Source organism: Choloepus didactylus, chromosome 7, assembly GCF_015220235.1.
Source record: "Choloepus didactylus isolate mChoDid1 chromosome 7, mChoDid1.pri, whole genome shotgun sequence".
In the NCBI taxonomy this organism is placed as follows: domain Eukaryota; kingdom Metazoa; phylum Chordata; class Mammalia; order Pilosa; family Megalonychidae; genus Choloepus; species Choloepus didactylus.
Window position 1 is genome coordinate 16,260,279 of NC_051313.1, and position 23,702 is coordinate 16,283,980.

At 38.0% G+C, this 23,702-nt stretch overlaps 1 protein-coding gene across 1 annotated transcript in view; it reads right to left on the minus strand.

Annotated features, from left to right (window-relative positions):
* Positions 1–23,168, minus strand: part of LOC119539570 (ectonucleotide pyrophosphatase/phosphodiesterase family member 3-like) — a 98,099-nt gene extending 74,931 nt beyond the window's left edge. Inside the window, 2 exon segments of the mRNA XM_037843265.1 lie at positions 2,921–2,996; positions 23,007–23,168. Coding sequence (XP_037699193.1) covers positions 2,921–2,996; positions 23,007–23,084 — 154 coding nt within the window. The 5' untranslated portion in view covers positions 23,085–23,168.
* Positions 23,169–23,702: the final 534 nt, after the last annotated feature.

The following is a 23,702-nucleotide window of genomic DNA, read 5'->3' on the forward strand; positions in this document are numbered from 1 at the left end:
TATTCACCCAAGTTAAGAAGATACGAACACTAAGATCCAGGAATTCCATTTCTAGGAATGACAAAGCATGTCTCACACAGATCCATGAAGGAATGTGCAGGATTTATGTGGTGGTGGGGAAGTCAACCTGGGTGCCCACCAGTGGAAGAGGGTATAGATCAAATGGCATAGTGGATGCCTGCCAAAGGGTAGTAGATAGATGCATAAAATGAATTCAGGCATTTAGAAGGATCCTTAAAACATGAAAAATATAAGATGTGCGTATACATAAAGTCACAATACCATTTACAGAACTGACCTTTACATTTCTGCATTCACTCTCCCACCTAAAACACTCTCTGTACTTGGCTTCTGGGACCCAACAATTGCTTGGCTTTCTTCCCACACTCCTGGCCACTCCTTCCTAGTCTTTTTTCTGTGTTTTCTTTTTTCCTAATTGCTCTAATCCTTTAATGTTGGCATTAGTCCTATGACTTTAAATTCCAGATATGATACTGACAACAACCACATCATAGATCCAACCAGGAATTCCTCTCTAAAAGTCATATACCCAACTACTTTTTAACTTCTCCATCTGGACATCTAGAAGGTATCTTAAATTTAATGTGTCTGCAACTGAGCTCCCGCTTTTCTCCCCAAACCAGCTCCTTCTACAGTCTTTCCCTTGAGTCTTCTCAATTATGGAAACTCCAGCCTTCCAGATGTTTAAGCCAAAAATCTTGGGGTCAATTTTGACTCCTCTCTCTTTCTCACCCCATAGCCTATCTGTCAACAAAACCAGTCTACCACATCAAAATATATCTAGAATCCAAATGCTTCTCATCAGTTCCAATGCTACCACCCTGGTCTAAACCATAACGCTTGTCCAGATTATTGCCAGAATCTCTTACGTGGTCTCTCTACTCTTCCTGTTGTCACTCTGCCATCTATTCAAAACACAGAAACCCCAGCAATCCTGTTCAAAAGCAAATCAGATCGTGTCATTTTTCTACTCAAAACCTCCAGTCACTTCCCATCTCACTCATGAAAACCAAAGACCAGACATTAACCTACCAACTGCTCTATGACCTGACAGATCTCATTTTATGACTACCCTACCCCCAGTCCTCTCAGATCAAACTGACTGGCCTCCTTGCTGTTCCTTAATGGAACATGTCGGGCAAGTTACTGCCTGATGTTTGTTCCCAAAATGACCCTGTGTCTCTTTCTCATTTCCTTTAGCCCTTACTCAAAAGTTATTTCAAACTCCATCACACAACCCAATGTCATATTCCCCTTGTTGGCTTTACTTTTTCCTTAGCATTTTCACTACCATACTACATAAATATTTATATTATATATATATATATTATATATATTATATGCTAATTTCTATTTTTATTGTCTGTCTTCTGTGCTAGAATGTAGGAGTATTGAAGGATTTGACTCTTTCCTTCACCACTGTGTTTCTCTTAGTTAGACTAGTATCTAGCACATACCTAGTGTTCAGTTGAAGAAGTAAAAAATATGTGCACATAAAGCAGTCAATAGGTTTGAAACATACACAAATTTAAAATCCCACATTAGGGGGAATAAAAAGTTGCCTACGGAAAGTGGGTTAATTGGGAGTGGAGAATGTGGAATGGTCCAAGGTTGTGGATTAGGAAAGCAGATATTATTAAAGAAGGAAGGGATGAATATGTTCAAGATGCTGACAAAAAGAGCCGAGACTGAAAAGAAAGGAAGCAATTGAGGAACAGTGACTTCGGAAAGCCAGCCAGCAGTAAAACAAGAGGAAGGGAGTGAAAAAATTGGAGTTAGAGGAAGTTTTTTGCAGAGATTAGTATATGCTTTTCATGATTAATTTATGTGATTAGTGGGATTAAATAATCAAAAAATGGATTACACTTGTGCAAATTAGCACCATAATAACACTACCAACATACTTCATAACGTTTGTTAGTTCTAAAACTGGTGCCATAGTTCAGAAACACAATGACCAAGTACAAAAGGTAAAAAAGTTAACATCCAAACTAAAATTCACGTTTCCAATTCCACTGTGTCCCCAGGTTATACTAGGAGAACTGAGTGTTTGTAACTCTTCAGTGAAAACAAGACTGGAAAATTGTCCATTAACCTCACCAAGGGTCATCCTAACGAAGAAGTGATAAGACTTTCTCCACTGGGGTCAAACAAGAAGGCAGATAAATTGAAAAGGGGAATGAATGAATTATCTAACTTTGGCCTCATAATTCCCCTTAGTAAAAGTATCAAAACAATGCATAACAAGATTATACAACATGTTTTTCATACAGTCACCTGTAAATGTTTTATCCATTGTTCATACTAAAGGGATATGGAAAAGGGATGTGAGGTAGTTTTATATTTTCGGTCATGTATCTCATTTTTCTTTGCTGCTCATGTGAAAAATAAATTGAAACTATTGTTATCATTTCAAGAATTTGGCACTGCCTACCAAGAGCAAACAGGAGATGTCAGGGATGGAGCAATGCTAACATGACGTCAGGTACAGGGAGGTCCCAGGAGGGAGGTCATGGGGGTGCAGCAGCAGAGACTTTCAAGGCCAAGTGGCTGGGCAGGTGTCATCACATGCTCATGAGAACAGGAGGAGCTGGGACAGAAAAAGTCAGTGGCACAGTGATCGGCATCCCCTGTAAAGGTGAGGAGGGTAAGGAGAAAACACTGTAATGATAATGAATCTCCAGGAGCAGGGGTTTTTGCAGGAGGATGAAAGAGTAAAGTCCAATGATGGCAGTGGATAATCTGACCAAAGGTCTGGGTTCCTGATAAATGGTGCCTGGAGTGGGAGAAGCCTGGAAGGAGAGCGCTATGTGAAAGAGAGCAGAGGCAGGGAGCCAGGTGTTGAAGGCGGAGAAAGAAGCAATAAGGAAATGTTCTGAGAAACCCCTGAAGTCTATACCTTGTGCCTCTGATTGTCTGAGTCCAAGTCCCAGTCCTAACCCAAGTGACACAATCACCAACAGAGCAAGAAGAACCTGTTACAAAAAAGGAAAGGTGAACTTTACCACTTTTTTGGAAATAAACACACAAAATCATCACTCTCCATCAAAGACTATTAACTACCCATAGCGTATTATTGTGCAGGATACACAAGCCTTAAATTGAGAAAAAGGTTTAGGAAGAATTTTTAAATACCATTCATAATAGATTTTCAAACTCAAGTACTTTAATCTCAGTGAACATAACCCCAAATTGAGTTAAAGTAAGAGTAAAACTACTGGAGCCATTTACCTCTGTCCATTTTTTTTTCCTGAACTAAGCACTTGTTTGGAGGTAATTTGTCTAAAGCATTCTAGAACTGGGAAATCATTCCTAGGGGGCAATTTGTTCTCAGTCTGTCCATCAAAAGATGAGAAAATGTAATGTGTAAGAATATGTTGTACGAATGGTTCACTGACAGTTGATTTACTTTGAGCTATAGCTCAAACAAATGATTTATAGTAATTTGGAACCTATCTGACCAAAGGTTTTTTGTGTCATTCATTATCTCTACTGCTGAGAAAGCTCTTCTGTGTAATGGACTTTATGATATGACTAGAATTAAGCCATGATATAATTAAAGGGAATTCTTTTCACTGCCCTCTTTCCCCATCCATTAAGCCCAGTGATAAGCATGCAGGGCAACAGGTCTCAGGGACTGTACACAGCCAAAAGAATGTAAATGGAATAGACACAACAGTAAAATTACTTAGGAAAGTATTTTAAAATGACCTTAGTTATAATTAGGGATAAAAGAAGAATCATTCTCGTGAAAAAAAAAAAATCAAAATTTACTTAGATAGTAAAGACTATGTGAACAATAATTTTTTTGTGTTCCTTCTGAAAATCAACACGCTAACTTTTACAGTAGAAACAAATCCAAGAATATGGAAAATAATTCTCATGTAAAGTCAAAAAGTTATCCTAAGGGTCAGTGACTGGCCACATCTGGAATAAAAAACAGCATCTTATTATCCTTGGGATCTTTAAAACTTTGTGATGTTCAATCTCAGTGCCTTTTTCTTCGTTACTTTTTCCTTGTTTCATATACTTATGGTTTGATCTCTGTATTATTCAGTAAGCTACTTGAGGGTAAATCAGGTGCAAATTTTAATCTCTCACAATCACTTAATCTACATATGTAATTCTGGAATAAGATTTTTGATATTGGGGTCCAAAGGTATTTTAAATTATCTTACACTGTCTACCATGGAGAGGGGATAATATTCTGCACTCCAAAAAAAAATCACTAAGAACCCAACATTTGGCTTTAAGTTGGCCAAATAAAGAGTGCTAGGAATGTAGTAGATACCTCTAAAACTTTTAAATGAAACTTGTCACTATTGAAATACCTTATAGCACTTTGGAAATGATTCTGTTGAAAAAAAATTTGGGTTTAATTATATGCATCAATAACCCACTAAAAGGATGCAGAGATGGTAAATCAATGACATACATTTTTCTCCCAAGGAGTTTATAATGTCCTGCATTTATAAGGTAGGATAAAGTATAACAAATGGCATAAGATCTGTACCAAATGCTCCAAAGTTCCCAGAAAGGTAAAAGAATAAATGGAAGAGAACCTAAGATGGCGACTAGGTGAGACAGGGCAAAAAAACACCTCTGTGAAAAATACTAGATAAAAGCCAGAAAGTGACCCAGAACACCAGTCCCAGCGATGCACCAGCTGGACAAGGTCTGCTGAATCCACAGGGACCGTGCACTTGGTGAAACCAGGAGTCTGCATTCTGAAACGTGTGAGTAAGCCACTGAATATACAGCAGCCATGCTGCGGTGTGGGGAAACCGAGGGTTGGTTTCCCTTGAGGGACAGTGCACACTTGTGACGTAGCACAACTTTCCCTCAGCAGAGGCCCTAGAAGGGCACAGCTTAGAAGAGGGACCCACTCAGAAATCCCAGAGACCATATGCCAATACCAAAGACTTGTGGGTCAGCAGCAGAGACAATCTGTGGTGAGACTGAAATGAAGGTTTAGACTCTTGTCTTAAATCTCCAGCAACACCTGGGAGGTTTGATTATTAAAGCTGCCCTGCCTCCCTAACCACTCAGAGACACGCCCCACATTCAGGGCAGACAGCACCAACAACACACCCAAAGTTGGTGCACCAATTGGACCCCACAAGAATCAGACCCCCACACACCACAAAGACAAAGTTGGGGAGAACTGACTTGAGGGGAATAGGTGACTTGCAGATGCCATCTGCTGGTTAGTTAGAGAAAGTGTACACCACCAAGCTGTAGATCTGACAAATTAGAGATTCCTGTTTGGATAATTCTACATATCCTAAAAGAACTCTATCAGATAAAGCAAATGCCAAGAGGCCAAAAACAACAGAAAATTTTAAAGCATATGATAAAACCAGATGACATGGATAACCCAAACCCAAATCAAAAGATCAGAGGAGACACAGTACGTGGAGCAATTAATCAAAGAACTAAAGAAAACAATGAGAGCATAGCACAGGATGTAAAGGACATGAAGAAGAGCATGACACAGGATATAAAGGACAAGAAGAAGACCCTAGAAGAGCATAAAGAAGAAATTGCAAGAGTAAATAAAAAAATAGACAATCTTATGGAAATAAAAGAAACTGTTGACCAAATTAAAAAGATTCTGGATACTCATAGTACAAGACTAAAGGAAGCTGAACAATGAATCAGCAACCTCGAGGGTCACAGAATGGAAAATGAAAGAACAAAAGAAAGAATGGGGAAAAAAATTAAAAAAATTGAAATGGACCTCAGGGATATGAAAGATAAAATAAAATGTCCAAATATAAGATTCATTGGTGTCCCAGAAGGGGAAGAGAAGGGTAAAGGTCTAAAAAGTGTATTCAAAGAAATTGTTGGGGAAAACATCCCAAACCTTCTACACAATATAAATACACAAAGCATAAATGCCCAGCGAACTCCAAATAGAACAAATCCAAATTAACCCCCTACAAGAAATATTCTGATCAGACTGTCAAATACTGAAGAGAAGGAGCAAGTTCTGAAAGCAGCAAGAGAAAAGCAATTCACCACATACAAAGGAAACAATATAAGACTAAGTACAGGCTACTCAGCAGCCACCATGGAGGCGAGAAGGCAGTGGCATGACATATTTAAAATCCTGAGAGAGAAAAATTTCCAACCAAGAATACTTTACCCAGCAAAGATCTCCTTCAAATTTGAGGGAGAGCTAAAATTTTTCACAGACAAGCAAATGTTGACAGATTTTGCTAATAAAAGTCCTGCCCTACTTCAGATACTAAAAGGAGCCCTACAGACAGAGAAACAAAGAAAGGAGAGAGAGAGATGCAGAAAGGTTCAGTACTAAAGAGATTCAATATTGGTTCATTAAAGGACAATATGAGAGAGAGGGGAAAAATATATCTGACAAACATAAACCAAAGGATCGGATGGCTGGTTCAAGAAATGCCTTCACAGGAATAATGTTGAATGTAAATAGATTAAACACCCAATTTAAAGATATAGATTGGCAGAATGGATCAAAAAATATGAACCATCAATATGTTGCATACAAGAGACTCATCTTAGACACAGGGACACAAAGAAATTGAAAGTGAACGGATGGAAAAAATATTTCATGCAAGCTACAGCCAAAAGGAAGCAGGAGAAGCAATATTAATCTCAGATAAAATAGGCTTTAAATGCAAGGATGTTAGGAGAGACAAAGAAGGCCACTACATACTGATAAAAGGGGCAATTCAACAAGAAGAAATAACAATCATAAATATTTATGCACCCAATCATGGTGCCACAAAATACATGAGACAAACACTGGCAAAACTAAAGGATGCAATGGATGTTTCCACAATAATTGTGGAGACTTCAACACATCACTCTTTCCTATAGATAGATCAACCAGACAGAAGACCAATAAGGAAATTGAAACCCTCAACAATCTGATAAATGAATTTGATTTAACAGACATATATAGAACATCACATCCCAAATCACCAGGATACACATTCTTCTCTAGTGATCACAGAACTTTTTCCAGAATAGACCATATGCTGGGATATAAAACAAGCCTCAATAAATTTAAAAAATTGAAATTATTCAAAGCACATTCTCTGATGGCAATGGAATACATTTAGAAGTCAATAACCATGAGTGACTTGGAAAATTCACAAATACCTGGAGGTTAAACAACACACTCCTAAAATGGTTTATAATGTAGAATGTAGGGGAACTAGCGACAGAGAGCAATTAATGAAGGGGGAATGATAACCCAATAAGAACAGATAAGCTATCGTGGGTAAATTTCATGTTCTGGGAATGCCCAGGAATGACTATGGTTTGTTATTTTCTGATGGGTGTGGTAGGAAGAAGTTCACAGAAATGTTGCTATATTAGGTTATTTTCTTGGGGTAGAGTAGGAACATGTTGGAAGTAAAGTAGGTATTTTAAGTTGGTTATCTTTTTATTATTCCCTTGTTATGGTTTGTTTGAAATTTTTTTTATTGTATATCATTTTTAAAACAATTTTTTTATATAGTTAATATAAAAAAAGTTAATTAAGAGTTAATGACAATCAATGCAATATATGATACTGGAGTGGATCTAAGAATAGAGGAGAAAAGCTCAAAGGGGGCATAAGGAAAAATTGGAACATAGAATTTAAACTTTATATCCATATTAATTTTCTTGAATTAACTGCAGTTAAGTTAATGACATAAGTGAATATCCTTGTTTGTAGGAAGTGTACATGGAAGTGTTATGAGTTCAAGGAGTATGATATATGCAACCTGCTCTCAAATGTTCAGAAAATGATAAATGGGTAGATAGATAATTGATAGAAAGATAATAGATATAGTTGAAAGAAAGAGGGGGGAGGGAGAGAGGAAGGAAGGAAGGAAAAGAAGGAAGGAAGGAAGGAAAAAGAAAGGTACTGCAAAGGTAGCAAAATGTAAAATTGGTAGATACGGATATCTGGGGGTGAGGGGGTGTTGGAGTTCTCTGTATGGGGTTTGTATTGTATTTGCAACTGTCCTATATGTTTGAAATTATTTCAAAATAAAAATTTAAAAAAAAGAATAAATGAAATATATTGAGGGTTTACTTCATTAAAGTCACTCACTGCACTCAATGCTTCACACACATCCATCCCCTCCTTGAGGAATTTACAACTGAACTGAGACTGCTCTGTGTCAAATGGAGGCATAGCTTGAATTCTAACTCAGTTGCACCACACTGAAAAAACTACACTTTCTTCATTCATATTATCTTGGAACGGAGACACCTAGTCCAAAGGCCTCATGTTAGAGACAAGGATCCTGAGGCCAGGTAGGTTTTCAGAAAATCACCTGTCAGAGATCACAGAGGAAGTCAGTAGTGGAGGCAGGTCTAGCAGCCCACAGCTGCTGCATGGCTCCTTTCCTCTGGGGCCATGTCTTGCAAGGCTTTGAATGCCAGGCTGTGTGGCATGACCTCCTCTCTAGACAACAGGGAATTCTGCTGCTCACCTGCTGTGTGACCTCAGGAAAATTAACCTCTCTCAACTGATTTCCCATCTCATGGGCACGCTACCTACCTTGTGGAATTTGGGTGGGTATTAAATGAGATGAGGTATAAAGTCTTAGGGCAGAGAAAGAAAATAGTGGTTATTATGAGTCTGCGTGACTGAGACCTAACCCACCTTCAGAAGGAATAAATCAGGCATTCTTAAGTTGTATCATGAGTGAGAAGAGAAGAAATGTTAGAGGTCTTGAAGTTTTCATATCAAGAGGATCACTGAGGTAGGTATGTCTTGGAGCTGAGACGAGAGACATCTCCTGGGCACACCCAGAGAACCAAAGCCAGGAGAGAGGATAAGACCACTGCAGGATTAGAGTTAATTAGGGATAGGATAAGGAGATACAGATGAGGATTAAAAAAAAAAAAATACCCACATTATAATAGACAAGAGGAAAAGGAGAAATCAGGCATGGAGGTAAAGGAGCAAAAGTTAAAGAAATAGGGGAAAAGTCCAAATCATGAAAACCAGAGGAAGCTTCAGGAAGCAGGAGATGGTGCCACAGAGAAAGGAGAAGGGAAGGAGCCTGAGAATGGAGAGAAGTGTCTTCGACATCTGCCAACTTGGAAGCTGATGACCTTGCCCTAAAGAACAGATGCCTGTGAGGGGAGCGAAGCCCTGAAGTCATTAAGGAAATAAGTAAAAGAAAGGAAAGCAAAGAGAATGAATGATTCTTTTGAAGAGTTTTGGCAGAAAAAGGAAACTAAGAAACAGAATCACTAGTAGGGAATATGGCTTTTGTTTGTTTCTTGTGCATATGCTTGCCTATTTGTTTTTAAATTGGGAAGTCAGAGTATTTTGTGAGCAGAGGTTACATATGAAATTGCTCTTTCCTCTCCCTGAAATATTCTTTCCCCCTCCTGCTTAATTTTTTTTCTCTCTAGTATTCTCACTATCAAATATAATGCTAGCACAGAGTTGACAACAGAAGGGTATATGGGAAAGATCCCATTTTGCATACAAGGGACTATAATTAATAGAAATACCATACTAGTATTACAGAAATACTAAGGATGAATAATTAAGGGCTGACAAGAGCTACCAGATGTTTTGGGTCATGAGAATTGTTTAAAATGGAGAGTGATAAGGATTGTACAACTATGTGATGATAGTGTGAGATATTGATGGATTATCATGGACATAACATATGAATGAGCCTTCCTGCTGATGTGGGACATGGATTACAGGAATGAGCCTGACCCTGGCATCGAGGGATAGAAAATTCCTTTTTGACCAAAGGGGGAAAAGAAGGGCAACAAATTAAGGTTTCAGTGGCTAAGAGAATTCAAATAGGGTCAAGAGTCTGCCCTGGAGGTTACTCCTATGCAAGCTTCACCTAGATATGCTAAACCACAATATGATAAGCCTAAGTCAAGAATGGTCCCCCAAACCCTAAAGTATACCCAGATCCCTATCTGAGACTCTATAAAATTTCACTCACTAAATTTATTCTTCAGAAACTTAAATCCTTCAGGGTGCTTCTATGCCAGCTAATTCCCAAAACCCAGAGGCAATAACCTCAAGAACATGAACTAGATGTGTCCCCTTTGCTCACAAATTTGACACCCCTTTTCAAAATGAACGGGTTGGGGTGGTCACTGCCTAGACATCCCTGAAGATCGGGAAAGTGATTAAACTAAAGGAAGGGATAGCAAAAGACAAGATGGTATTTAACAAAGGATTGTGAATACTGAATCTTTATGTAATTCTTTTTTTCTTAGTTGCTAGGGTATTATAAAAGCTAGAAGGAAAGAACTGAAATGGTGGAACTGTAATACATAGCATCCTTTAAAATTTGTTCTATAGCTCCTTGTTAAATTATAATTTAAAAGCTATACATTTTTGTACATAAGTTCTATTTCACAATAAGAAAATAACTGAAACTATGGTACTAGAACTCATAACAACTTTGGAAACTTACTATATATCCACTTGTTAAATCATACTTTGAAAGGAATTACCTTTTTGTATATATGTTATATTCATAATAAGGAAATAACTGTGGAAATGTGACTGATAATATTTTGTGAAATTTGCTAATTGCTTGTTAAATTGCACTTGGAAAGTTATCACTTCTATGTATATATGTTATATTCTACAATTTAAAAAATGATTTAAAATACATAATGCATATTTCATTTAACTTATTTAGTGACAATATTTAAAGCATTTATCTGGTGGGTGTGTTTTGTCTGCCCTATTATTGAGGGCAGGAATAATTATCTGTTTTCTTTACCACTCTGTGGAAAACAGAGCCTGAAGTTTCTTCTCTCCTTCCTGCATACTTGAGGTGGGGGCCTGGAATACTGGGCTCCTGCTGAGACAGAATACTGTCAAAGCACGTCTCATTACAGTATGCGTGGATGTGAGAATGCAGCTGGGAAACTGTTTTTATATTATTGTCCTTGAGAATAAGATAAGACCCATTTTGCAGACAGATGTAAACAACCATGGGAAAATGTCTACATGCACAATAAAGCATTACTGTACCCTAAAAGCATAATAAATAAGGGTCTTGGAAACAGGACTCACACACTCACCTGACAGGCGGTGTGTCCCCTGCTCCCAGTCTCTCAAAGATATTTTTGTCTCTAATCTTAATTTCTGCATCACCTCCAGCAACAAGTGGCACCCATCATGGGGCTTAATCTCAAAGTGGCTGGTCCACTCCATTCCGGGGAAGGCTCATTTAATCGACTAAGGTGTATGATATCGGCGCAGGAACTCAGGTGGAGCAGAGGCCTCACTACTTCTCTAGGTAAGAAGACTCCCGAGCATTTTGTGAAGCAGGGTTACTATGGGAAACAGAGACAGCCTAACCAAGTATTGACCTTATGTCTGTCTCCTCCATCAGCTCTTAAAAGCTGGCAGTGCTAAGGCTAATGAATCTCACATTCTAGAGCTCTTGCAAATTGTAGAAAAGTATTGCTCTTGGTTTCCTTCTCTTGGCTCCCTGGAATGTAGTGATTGGGATAAGGTGGGTAAAGAGTTAAAAAAAATTGCATATACAGGGTGTCCCTTTGCCAGTCACTATTTGGTCCACTTGGACCTTGATTAAGTCAGTTTTAAAGCCCCTCCTGATGGAGGATGAGGAGGAGAATAATGAAGATAATCCAGCAGACCCAGAGGGTGAGGATTCTCTCCCCCTTAAGCCATGCTCTCCATTGCCCTCCATTCCCCTACCTCAATTTAAGGAGCTTCCACCGCCTCCTCCTGCTCCCCGACCTGTACCAGGAACAAAAACCCCCAGCTATCTTCTAATCAACAAGGCACTTTAAATTTGAAATTTTGAAAACTCATCAGCTACATCCTTAAGAAACATAAATTAGGAAGCAAAATATCGGTCTCAACGTTAATAACCTGGGGGCTAGTTTGTACCGCCCTATGTCCTCTTCAGCCATCCATTCAGCCCAGGGCTCCCCCTGAGGAGTCTGAAAAAAAGGATGTAGTTAGAGAGGAGAAAGATTGGCAGCCTCGGCCTCCTCTGCCTTTGCAGGATGAGCAACACAAAAAAACAAATTCCTATTCCTAACAATTCTCAGCATCCTGTTATGGAACAATCTAACACCTATACAGTCCATTAATCCCTGCCAAAAAATTATTTATTGCTGTTTCAGAATGCATTAACTAAAGTGTTTTAAATGTCTGGCAGTGTTCTAGCAAGTTTGATTTAAATGGTAATAGCATGTTGTATAAAAAATATAAAGAATGTTTTTCTAATTAGAGGGAAAGACAAAGTAGCTTTGCTATAAATAACTGATTGTTTAAGAATGTAGAATGAAACCTGAATGAATACAGGAAGTTGCAGAAAGTTTATGAAGTGGGAAATTTATTTCTGTAGTCAAAGTTAAAAAATAGATACAAAAAGCTGTAAAAGGTTTGTGCAAAATTATTTCTGTGGTCAAAGTTAAAAAATGGTAAAAACTAGTAATAACTGCTTAACAATAGAACTTCACAACTTAAAGAAAAAAAGTGGTTTTGTAAAACAAAATAGCACTAAATATTCTAACTACCACCTAAAGCAGTAATTAATATTCAGTGTTGTATGTATGTGCCTAATAATTCACAAAATATACTCCTACTGTTTTACTATCAACCCAGCCACTCTCTTCCTGCTTCTCCTATCCTACTTCTCATCATAATAATCATATGTTGTAAAATGTTTGCTTAAAAACAATTTCCAAAATCATTTTAGTAACTTTTAATATGAAATATTTTTTTAAAATGTGCTTTTATTAAAAGTTTCCTTAGATTATTAATGTATTATTTCTTAGTAAAAGGTTATAAAAATGTTTTCCTAAGTGATCAATGTAAAAAGCAAAAATCTGTTGTCAAAATAACTTCTCTGCAATTTTGTCGCATGCATTCAATTATTACATTTTCTCAAAAGCCCCTGCAAGTCAAGTGTGTGTGTGTGTGTGTGTGTGTGTGTGTGTGTGTGTGTGTGTGTGGTTTGTCTTAGAAAAAATACTTCCTAGAAAGGGGTTTCTCCCAGCAGTGCCCAATTTAAGTAGCCATTTTATTTAACTTATTGTCTCATTAAAAATATACATATATAAAGGGAATATTTTCTCATTCATAACTTGGTTGTCATTAAATAAAATTTACCGCAATCAAATCTACAGTATTCTATTATGGATTTGCTTGTTGTCCTACTCTTAACAAAGTAACGTATCTCTCTAAATTCTACTACTTTTAAATATTTATGAATAGAATTCACTGAGGACATATTATATTTAATTATGCCCATCTGCACATAATAGACACTTAAAATATATTTTAAGACATATTAAATCATTAAAATAATTATGTAAGTAAAGTGGAAACTATTTTTAAAAAATTATATAAATATAGTCCCATAAGTATACTGTGGGAATGAAGCCTGGGAAAATATAACTGTCGGAAATAAAGCGGTACCTGTAAGGGAATAAACGCTCTCTCGGTTCTGGAGGAGAAAAGAATTTATTTCCGATCTTGCAAGATAGGGCGTCCAGCCAAACACATGGAAGGAAGGCTGGTGCGCCAGAGGAAGAGAATGGCGATTTTTAAATCTCCTACTCCTAATTCGCAAGTCCCTCCCCTGTTTCCCCATTGACTGGGTACTACAGAGGTTACAGCCTATCCGAGAACACTAACTAATTCATCTTTTGAGATTTTAATTTGTACAGCCAATCCCAGAGAGCCAACTAGCTCATTATTGAGATTTTGAACTGATCAGCCTATTCCCCCCAAATTTTTATTTTTTTTTTTTTGCTGTGAGTTCCTGCCTCTGATATTACCTCGTATCTCTTTACATTCCAGTAACTATGGTTACTTTTCCATATAAGGAGCAGGCAGATTCTCTCTTCTCTTTGTCTGGGGCTTGTTTAAACTGGTTTTGCCTCCATTTCCCTTATTCCTTGCTGTCTCTGTGTGAAAACGAAACTTATTCCTTTCTTACATAACCACTTTACTTAGTTATCTTTTAAATTATAAAGAGTTAAATCAAGCACTTAAAATTTATTACTTCTATAATTTATATATATATGTATGTGTGTGTGTGTGTGTGTGTATATATATATATATATAATGTCTACCATGCTCCAATGATAGCAGTACTTAAAAAAATATAGGGAAATATAATTCATGCTATTATTAATAGCTTCTTTGCTTTTAAAAACACTTAACTTACTTTCCTTTTTGTAAGTAATTTTACCAAACTAAGTCCATTTATCTAATTAAATTTAATTCACTTGCAGTATCGTCATCTCTCAAAATTCTTATTGATGTATTGTGCTCATATTTCTCCTACTTGGTGAAATTATAGATTTAATCTTGTAAATTTAAACTGCAATTGATATCAAAGTGCCCAGTTATATTTGAGAGTGTTCATTTAAGGACTTTAATATATAACTTATAATCATAAATACATCAAAAACTTTGTAATTCAGTAAACAAAGTATAAAATAGGGAAAATATAAAAAATCTGCTTTTTTATTCTTTGTATAACCACATAGTGAGCAATAGAAATAAATTTCCTCAACTATTTCACATTCTTTCTGTTAATCTAATAACAAAACAATGCTTTGCAAAAAAAAAAAAAAATTGGATTAGAGTGACTATTAAAACACTGAATTTCTTCAACCTACTGGTGTAATCAACTACAGTTTAATAATTATTCTATAAATTATCAGTGATTTATTATGTCACTACAGTAAAATTATTAAAATCTTAATTTGAAAATAAAATTCATTTTGTAAAATGTCATTTCCAATGATGTAAATAGAATGCACTTAAATGCTATTCCAGACCTCATCAACTTTACATTTTGTAGCACAACATTAAAAAAAATTTACAAAAACAAAAAGGGGGAGATGAGAGTATGGATAAAATCACTCCTGTGGTCCATCTCTCCTGTGTTTTGTTTACCTTGAATTATTTAAATTTTTATGAGAAACTTGATGGCACTCCTGCAGAAAGACATTTCCCCAGCCCTTCTACTACGTCCAAATATATTTTTACTAAAAGTCCTCCTGTATAGTGGAAGGACCCTGTGACAGGGCAGTGGACAATAGGAAAATTGTTAACATGGGGGCAAAGTTTGCTTGTGTCTCTCCAGGTGAAGATCAAACTCCTATTTAGGTGCCTGCCCGACACTTGAAACTGTACCATGAGCGGGAAAATCAGAAAGTTCATGTGGGACATAGAACCTCCGGTGATGCAGATGGATGGCCTCTCACTGAAAACGACTCACATTGGACCGATGCCAGCCACACTGAGGCTTTTCCTCCTACATGGGGACAAATTAAAAATTTGTGACAACAGGCTAAATGGCTGGTACGGCAGAAGCACCGGCTATTCACCCCCTCTAATCTGGTGATAGCTTTATTAGCTATTGTAACTACTACTGTAAGCATGCTTCCTTTAGTAAATGCCCATGCTCATAATTATACTTATTGGGCATATGTCGCCAATCCTCCTCTATTACAGCCTGTGGAATGGAATGATCCAGCCCCTCTTATTTTTTTTTTTTCTTCTGTTAATCTATTCTTTTTTTTATTATTTAACAATTATTTACTATTCATATTTATTACTTAACAATAATCATTTTACTATTTGTTTATTATTTGCCAATTGTTTACTTTATTATTTAACAATATTATGTAATAATTATTATTATTTATTTTTCTTTTTTAAGGTCACAAAGATTTACTTTTTTTTTTTTTAACATTTTCTTTTGGAATAAATTCAAAGTTATAGGAACAGTTGCAAAAACCATAGAAACCCCATACACAGAATTCCAGCATTCCCTGACCCTCCCCCGATACCTCCCGATACCCCCTGATCCACAAACTTTAACTTTTTGTCCCACTGCTATTTCTTTCCCTCCCTTCCTCCCTCTCTCCCTCCCTCCCTATCTATCATCCATCATCTATTGCTCTGTCTTCTGAACATATGAGAGCTAGCTGCACACATCCTTGAACAAACACTATAATTCACATATACAATTCCCATGAACAAGAACATTCTTTTATGCAATCCCATTAAGCGCAGCTAAGAAGTACAAGAGATTCAACAATGATACAAAGCTTATATTCTATATTTCCTTTTCCTTATGTCTCAACTATGTCCCTTTGAGCCTCCTGTCCTCCATCATCCGATCCTATCCAGGGTCATCCTTGGCATTCAACTGTTGTCTATTTAGACTGTTTTTTTTTTTTTTCCTCAACTGTGGAAACATATATACAGCCCAAATCTTCCCATTCCACCCCCTCCCTAGCATTCCATTAGTGGGATTAATCACATTTAGAATGTTGTAATGTTATCCCCTTCCCACCCTCCACTGCTAGAAATTTCCCTTCACCTCAAACAGCAACCTTACACTAATTTCTTAACTCCCCATTGCCCCTTCCCCCATTTCTCTTTGATACCAGCTTAACTTCTATAGGACACATAGACTATGTTCCTATACTCCTCCATTCCCCCACCTTTATATAGTTCTTGTCAAAAATTACATATTTTACATTGAGTTCAAAACCACTGATTTGTCCTTAGAGTTTGTGTATTTTATATCATGTAGGAAGTAAATAGTGGAGTAACAATTCAAAAAATTATTGACTTCTATTTGTATTCCATTGTGGTTGGAGTATATGCTTTGAATATATTCAATTTTCTTTTTTCTTCTTAAATTTATTGAGGCTCGTTTTATGTCCCAGCCTATGGTCCCTTCTGGAGAAAGATCCGTGATCCCTAGAGAAAAATGAGTGTCCTGGTGATTTGGGATGTAAGGTTCTATATATGTCTGTTAAAATTCTCTATATCTCTCTCTCCTTTCTTCGTTTCTCTGTCAGTAGGGCTCTCTTTAGTATCTGGAGTAGCGCAGGTCTTTTATTGGCAAACTCTCTCAGCATTTGTTTGTCTGTGAAAAATTTAAGCTCTCCCTCAAATTTGAAGGAGAATTTTGCTGGATAAAGTATTCTTGGTTGGAAATTTTTCTCTCTCAGGATTTTAAATATGTCATGCCACTGCCTTCTCACCTCCATGGTGGCCACTGAGTAGTCACTACTTAGTCTTATGTTGTTTCCTTTGTATGTGGTGAATTGCTTTTCTCTTGCTGCTTTCAGAACTTGCTCCTTCTGTTCAGTATTTGACAGTCTGATCAGAATACGTCTCGGAGTGGGTTTATTTGGATTTATTCTATTTGGAGTTCACTGGGCATTTATGCTTTGTGTATTTATATTGTGTAGAAGGTTGGGGAAGTTTTCCCCAACAATTTCTTTGAATACTCTTTCTAGACCTTTACCCTTCTCTTCCCCTTCTGGGACACCGATGAGTCTTAAGTTTGAACGTTTTATTTTATTTGTCGTATCCCTGAGATCCATTCAATTTTTTCAATTTTTTTCTCCATTCTTTGTTTTGTTTTTTCATTTTCTGTTCTGTGGACTTCCAGAACTTTGAGTCTTTGTTCAACTTCCTCTAATTTTGTATTGTGAATATCCAGAATATTTTTAATTTGGCCAACAGTTTCTTTTATTTCCATAAGATCTTCTATTTTTTTATTTACTCTTGCAATGTCTTCTTTATGCTCTTCTAGGGTCTTCTTTATGTCATTTATATCCTGGGCCATGGTCTTCTTGATGTCCTTTAAATCCTTTGCCACGTTTTCGTTCCTCGATTGTAGTTCTTTGATTAATTGAGCCAGGTACTGGGTGTCTTCTGATATTTTGATATGGGTGTTTGGACTTGGGTTCTCCATATCATCTGGTTTTATCATATGCATTGAGATTTTCTGTTGTTTTTGGCCTCTTGGCATTTGCTTTGCTTGATAGGGTTCTTTCGAGTTGTTAAAAAAAAAAATGCCAATCTAATTTTTCAGAAACACAGGTTGGTGGCGTACACTTTCTCTAGCTAACCAGCAGGTGGCGTCTGTGAGTCACCTATACCCCTCAAAAGTCAGCTCTCCCCAACCTTGTCCCTGCAGTGTGTGGGGAAATGATTCTTGTGGGGGTTCAGTTGGTGAACTCAGTTTGGGTGTGTTGCTAGAGCAGTCTGCCCTGAATGTGGGGCGTGTGTCCAGGTGGCCAGGGAGGCAGGGCAGTTTTAATATTCAATCCCCCCAGGTGTTCCTGGAGATTCAAGGCCGTTACAAGAGTCTAAACCTTCATTTCGGATCCATCCCAGACCCTCTCTCTCGCTGACTCACAAATCACTGGACTTGGCACAGCGTCCCTGGGTTTTCCGAGCAGGCCCTCTTTCTCAGCTGTGATCTTCCAGGACCTCTGCTGAGGGAGGGCTGTGCTACGTCACAACCGTGTGCTGTCCCTCAAGGGAAGCCCTGGGCCACCCTGCCGTGCTGGGGTGCTCTCAGCCCGATGCAAAAATGGTTGAATGGGGCATCTCCACAACCCTCTCTCTTCGTACAGTTCCTCCTTCCCAGCTCCAGGACAACTGGCGGGGCTCTGGGCTGTGGGCATGGCTCTGGGCAGGAGTTTATCCAGCCCTCTGGGGATCCAGCTACAAGCCACGGGGCTTCTCCCTCCCTCCGGCTCTCCCCTGCACTCCCCTGGTCCTGACGGTGTCTGCTGTGAGCTATCCTCCATGGCCAACACTGAGAGGCTGGCTCAGCTCACTCCTGTCATGTTTTGCTGCACGGTTTCCACCCTCGGCAACTGTGGCTGCTCCTGGGTTTTTCCCTTTTTTTTTTTTTTTAAAGAACCAGTCTGTCTCCAGCCACCAACCCCTGGCTTCCCCACACCGCAGCATGGCTGCAGGTCTTCCAGCCGGCTTACTCACTCGTTTCAGAATACAGACTTCTGGTTACGCCAAGTATATGGCCCCTGTGGTGCTAGAAGGCCTCATCCAACTGGCACATCACTGAAACTGGTACTCTGGGTCACCTTCTGGTTTCTTTCCTAGTATTTTTCATGGAGATGTTTTTTTTGTCCTGTCTCACCTAGCCGCCATCTTAGGTTCTTGTCTAATCTGTTCTTTAAAACCCCTGAGCATTCTTCATTTCAGTTATTCTGGTCTTCAACTCCAGCAGTTCTGTTTGGTTCCTTTATAACATTTCTATCTCTTTACCAAGACTCTTGTATTGCTCACTCATTATTTGCCTGATATCCCTTAGTTCTTTCTCTATCAGCCCCTCTTATTTATCTCAATGATACAGCATGGCTTCCTGGACCGGAGGATGACAGGCTACCAGAACATCCTAAAGAGGAAGGCACTCAGTATAATTCTACTTTGGTCTTCTTACATTTACTGCTGTGTTTGGGACATGGGAAAGAATGTCTTTTGAGCAACAAGCATGGCTTTCAATAATTCCAAAGCATGGAAATGTCTCTCATTCTAAGTTATATTTGTTGACAGGTCAGAGTTTTGCATACCAACATAATAGTAGAATAAATGATGGAACCCCACAGTGTCCTGTCTGCCAAGCGCCAAAGTATTGGTCTCCAGATTTAATGAGAATACATTGGGAAACTTGTCAAGGGACTAATGGAGTGCTACTGCTTAATGGTTCCTATCGAATTGTAGCTGACTGGTCCCCTAAGGGGTTCGCAATACAGAACTGCAGTGGCCAAAACAAATCCTGCTCGGCACATGAACAGTTAAGATGGAAAATTCATATGCATAATTTGGCATCCCTTCTAAATGATACTAATAGCATGCAAACAGAAGCCAGAAAACCTACAATATGGCATGGTATGGGAATGGTCCCACCATGGCCTTTTTTAAACAATTATGCCCCTCAAACATCTATTCGGAAGATTCCAATGGCCCTACAGTATATTAAAATATGGAATGGAACATATTCCCATAAAAATAATTACACTTTAAACTTTACGGAGTTCAAACACTTTAGTGTGCAAGCTTGTGTTAGAAACCCATATGTATTTTGAAGAGGTAATCTCTCTCTTAACATAAGTTCTAAGGAGATTTCTTGCAATGCTAATACCACTTGTGCTTTATATTCTTGTGCAAATAGAACCTTAAGTAACAGCAATCTTACCTTAATTATCTTACAAAGATGAAAGGGCCTCTGGATCCCACTGACTCAGGAAAGGCCCTGGGAATCCTGTCCTGATATGCATATACTATTAACATTATTAAATAAAGTGTTACATAGAGTAAAAAGATTTCTAGGTATATTAATTGCATTTATTATAGGTTTAATAGAAATAACCACTGCCGCTGCTGTAGCTGGCACCGTGCTTCATCAGTCAGTACAGACGGCACACTTTGTATAAACATGGCATGAGAATGCTAGTAAAGCTTGGGGAGAACAGCTGAGAGTTGATAAGGAAGTTAACCAGCATTTGGTTGACTTAGAAAATGCTGTTCTCTTGGAGAAGAAACAGAAAATCTAAGGCATAGAATACAATTAACATGTGATTGGAGTATAAACACCTTTTGCATAACTCCACATGAATACAATTCTTCAGCAGTAAACTGGGATAAAATTAAAAAACATTTAATGGGACATCATGAAAATTTTTCTATTGATATTTCCCAGTTGCAAGCCAATGTTCATGCACTTCAACAAGCAAATCTCCAAGTTTTATTCTCGTCTAAAATCTTTCAGAGCATTGCTGATGGAATACAACAGGTAAATCCTTTACCATGGGTTAAAAGCTTAAGTAGTGAAATATATTAATTTGTCTTTTATGTTTATGTCTAGTCCTCCAATGCACAAGACAAGCAGTCTCCAATTTAACTGAGAAATCTACAATTCCAGCCATCATGTCTGCAATAAGAAAACAAAAAGGGGGACATGTGGAAAACAGAGCCTGAAGTTTCTCCTCTCCTTCCCACATACTTGAGGTGGGGGCCTGGAATGCTGGGCTCCTGCTGAGACAGAACACTGTCAAAGCACATCTCGTTAAAGTATGCATGGACATGAGAATGCAGCTGGGGAACCATTTTTTCTGTTATTGTCCTTGAGAATAAGATAAGACCCATTTTGCTGACAGGTGTAAACAACCATGGGAAAATGTCTACGTGCACAGTAAAGCATTACTCTACCTTAAAAGCATAATAAATAAGGGTCTTGGAAACAGGACTCACACACTCACCTGTCAGGCGGTGTGTCCCCTGCTCCCAGTCTCTCAAAGATATTTTTGTCTCTAATCTTAATTTCTGTGTCACCCCTGGCAACACCACTCTTATCTCCAGAGCCTAAGTACCTGGTATGTAGTAGATGTTCAATAAATACTTATTGACCAACTAAATTATTGAATGGCTAAAGATAGATGAAAGTGGAATTAATTGATTGAGTTAATTTATGAAGGTGTTAAGTCTCAGAAAGTGGAAATAACCATTTATTTTCCCTGGGATATAAGGGGAGGGAAAATAGGATAAGTGAAGATACAAGAACTCTTAGGAGGCCAAGAGAACTAGTGAGGTGGCTGCCAGAAAGGAGAGGCAGTAGATGCACACACAAGCAAAGCCACAGTTGAATGTGTAATTTGACATGAAATAAAGGAGAATCAAAAGACTACCTGGTTCCTCGAGTGGGGGACAGAATGGTAGTGCCATCAGTTAATAAAGTAGGGAAAATAATGAAATTGATTTTGTCAGACCCCAGAAAAAAAAGAGTCTAACAAATAGAAGGAATGTGTGATCCAGGGGCCCTACTGCTTATCTCATAGATACCAGGTGCGCCATAAACTAAGGGTTGAAGGCTGTTTTAGAAATCCCAGTCACAGTGGCGCCTAGACCCCAGGGGGCGGACAAGGGAAGATTAAGAGTAGTGTGTTAGAACCCTAGTAACCAGTCAGCAGAAACTGATAAGCACTCACCCAATCAAGGCCCAGAACACACTCAGCAGGACCCTTCCCCCCCAACACCCAACGTGGGTTTTTCCTTTAAAAAATGCTGCTCTCAGATAGAGGGCCAGAAACATTTTTCCTTTCTTTCTTTTCTAATGGCTCCCACCTGCTTTCTTCTGCTTTCTTCCTCTAATAAACCTTAAACTCTCTGCTTAAACCACGACTCGCTGTATTGTGTGAATTCTTGAACGGCTCTGGACCTAACAGATTTTGGCTCCAGGTACTGTGTGAGGAGCCAGTGAGCATGAATTTGGAACTGTGTGATGTGAACTCAGCAAGAGGTCAGAGCTCCTGGCTTACTTGGAATTCTTGGTCAGGAATATAATTCCTAAAACCACAAGAGAAGAGGAGACAGTGAGAGCAGAAGACCTTAAGGTAGGGCTTTGAGGAACATGTAGGTGTAATGCACAAGGAGAAGGAAGATAAACCCACCAAGAATATAGAAAAGGAGAAGAGGCATGAAAATGGGAATTTCAGTGTCATCATGAAAGCAAGGGGAGAGAGAACGCTTCAAAATGAGAAAGTCATCAACAATGTCAGTATATTCCTATTATGGAGACTCAAGCAGGAGACGGACAGAGAGAAGGACTGATTTTTAAGGGGTGACTTCAGTGGAGCCAAAAAGGTGGAACACAAAGATGCGTGGTGAGAAAGTCTAGGCAGGGGAGAGCTCCCTTTTTACCTAAACATTTGTTGGTAAAGAAAGAAGAGATTTTTAAAAATTGAGGAAAACTTTTTCTTAGATCTTAACACATGAAAGAATCAAAAATAGAAAATAGTCAAGAGATTGTATCTAGGAAAGAAGAAAGTAAAATAGGATAAAAATCAATAGTATGTCCAAAAAAAGACAATCCCTTTTTATCTCTCACTCTCTGGTCGTAAACTAGTCATGCAATTAAAAAGTGACTTGATGGGTAATTATAATCAGCTAAGATCAGTCACAGATTCTGACTTTTTAGATTGATCAAATGTTAATTCTTTGTTAGTCAAATTTCTTATTTATAGGATACAATTAAAAATATTAACTTGCAATGGAACTGTCCTAAGTGATAAAACTGAAAACAACTATGTAACACTTTACATTTAAATAGCAATGCCAATATTATAATTAACATCACAAAGCTAGAAAGATTAAAATTAAGAACTGTACTTACAATACAAGTTATTTGATATTTTTTAACAGCACTCTTCTTAATAGATTCTTCTATTGTTAAAGCCTGCACTGAATCCATTGTTCTGTTGGCGAAGAAGCCAGTTTTACCGGAAGACGGCAGCACTCATTCCTTCCTTTATTCTTCAGAGACAAACTGCATGAGTTAACACAGCTGCAGCCTGCTTTCAAATGCTTGGGAAGATCACAGCTGTTTAGTGATTGGGCACTTCAATAGAGGAGAAAAAAGTTACAGCAGTAATACTGTAAAGATAATAAAATCCATTTCTAGTACACTGTAGACGGCTATTCTCTTTCTCCTTATAGTTTATACTAAATACTAATCAAAAGATATGTATTAATTCATTTACTGTATATTTATTATGACTATTTAAATATTGTTCCTTGCTAAGCAAGGTAGTTTACTGTGATTAAATATATTTTTTCTTCTGGAGTTAATGACTGTCTCTTTATTTTTCTTTCACTTAGTTGTTTTTGAACATCTGGCTGAGTTTTCTCCTTACTTTAAAACATCTCTGTAAACTGCTTTTTGATAGCTTTTCACACGGTAAAATTTATCTGGTTATTCACCAGTTCCTTTGTTTTTTCCTTGCAGTAGTCACTCCTGAAGTACCCTGTCCTGCTCCAGTCTGGCTTGGTAGCCCCTAACCTGACATTTTCCTTTGCTGTCATTCTTGGA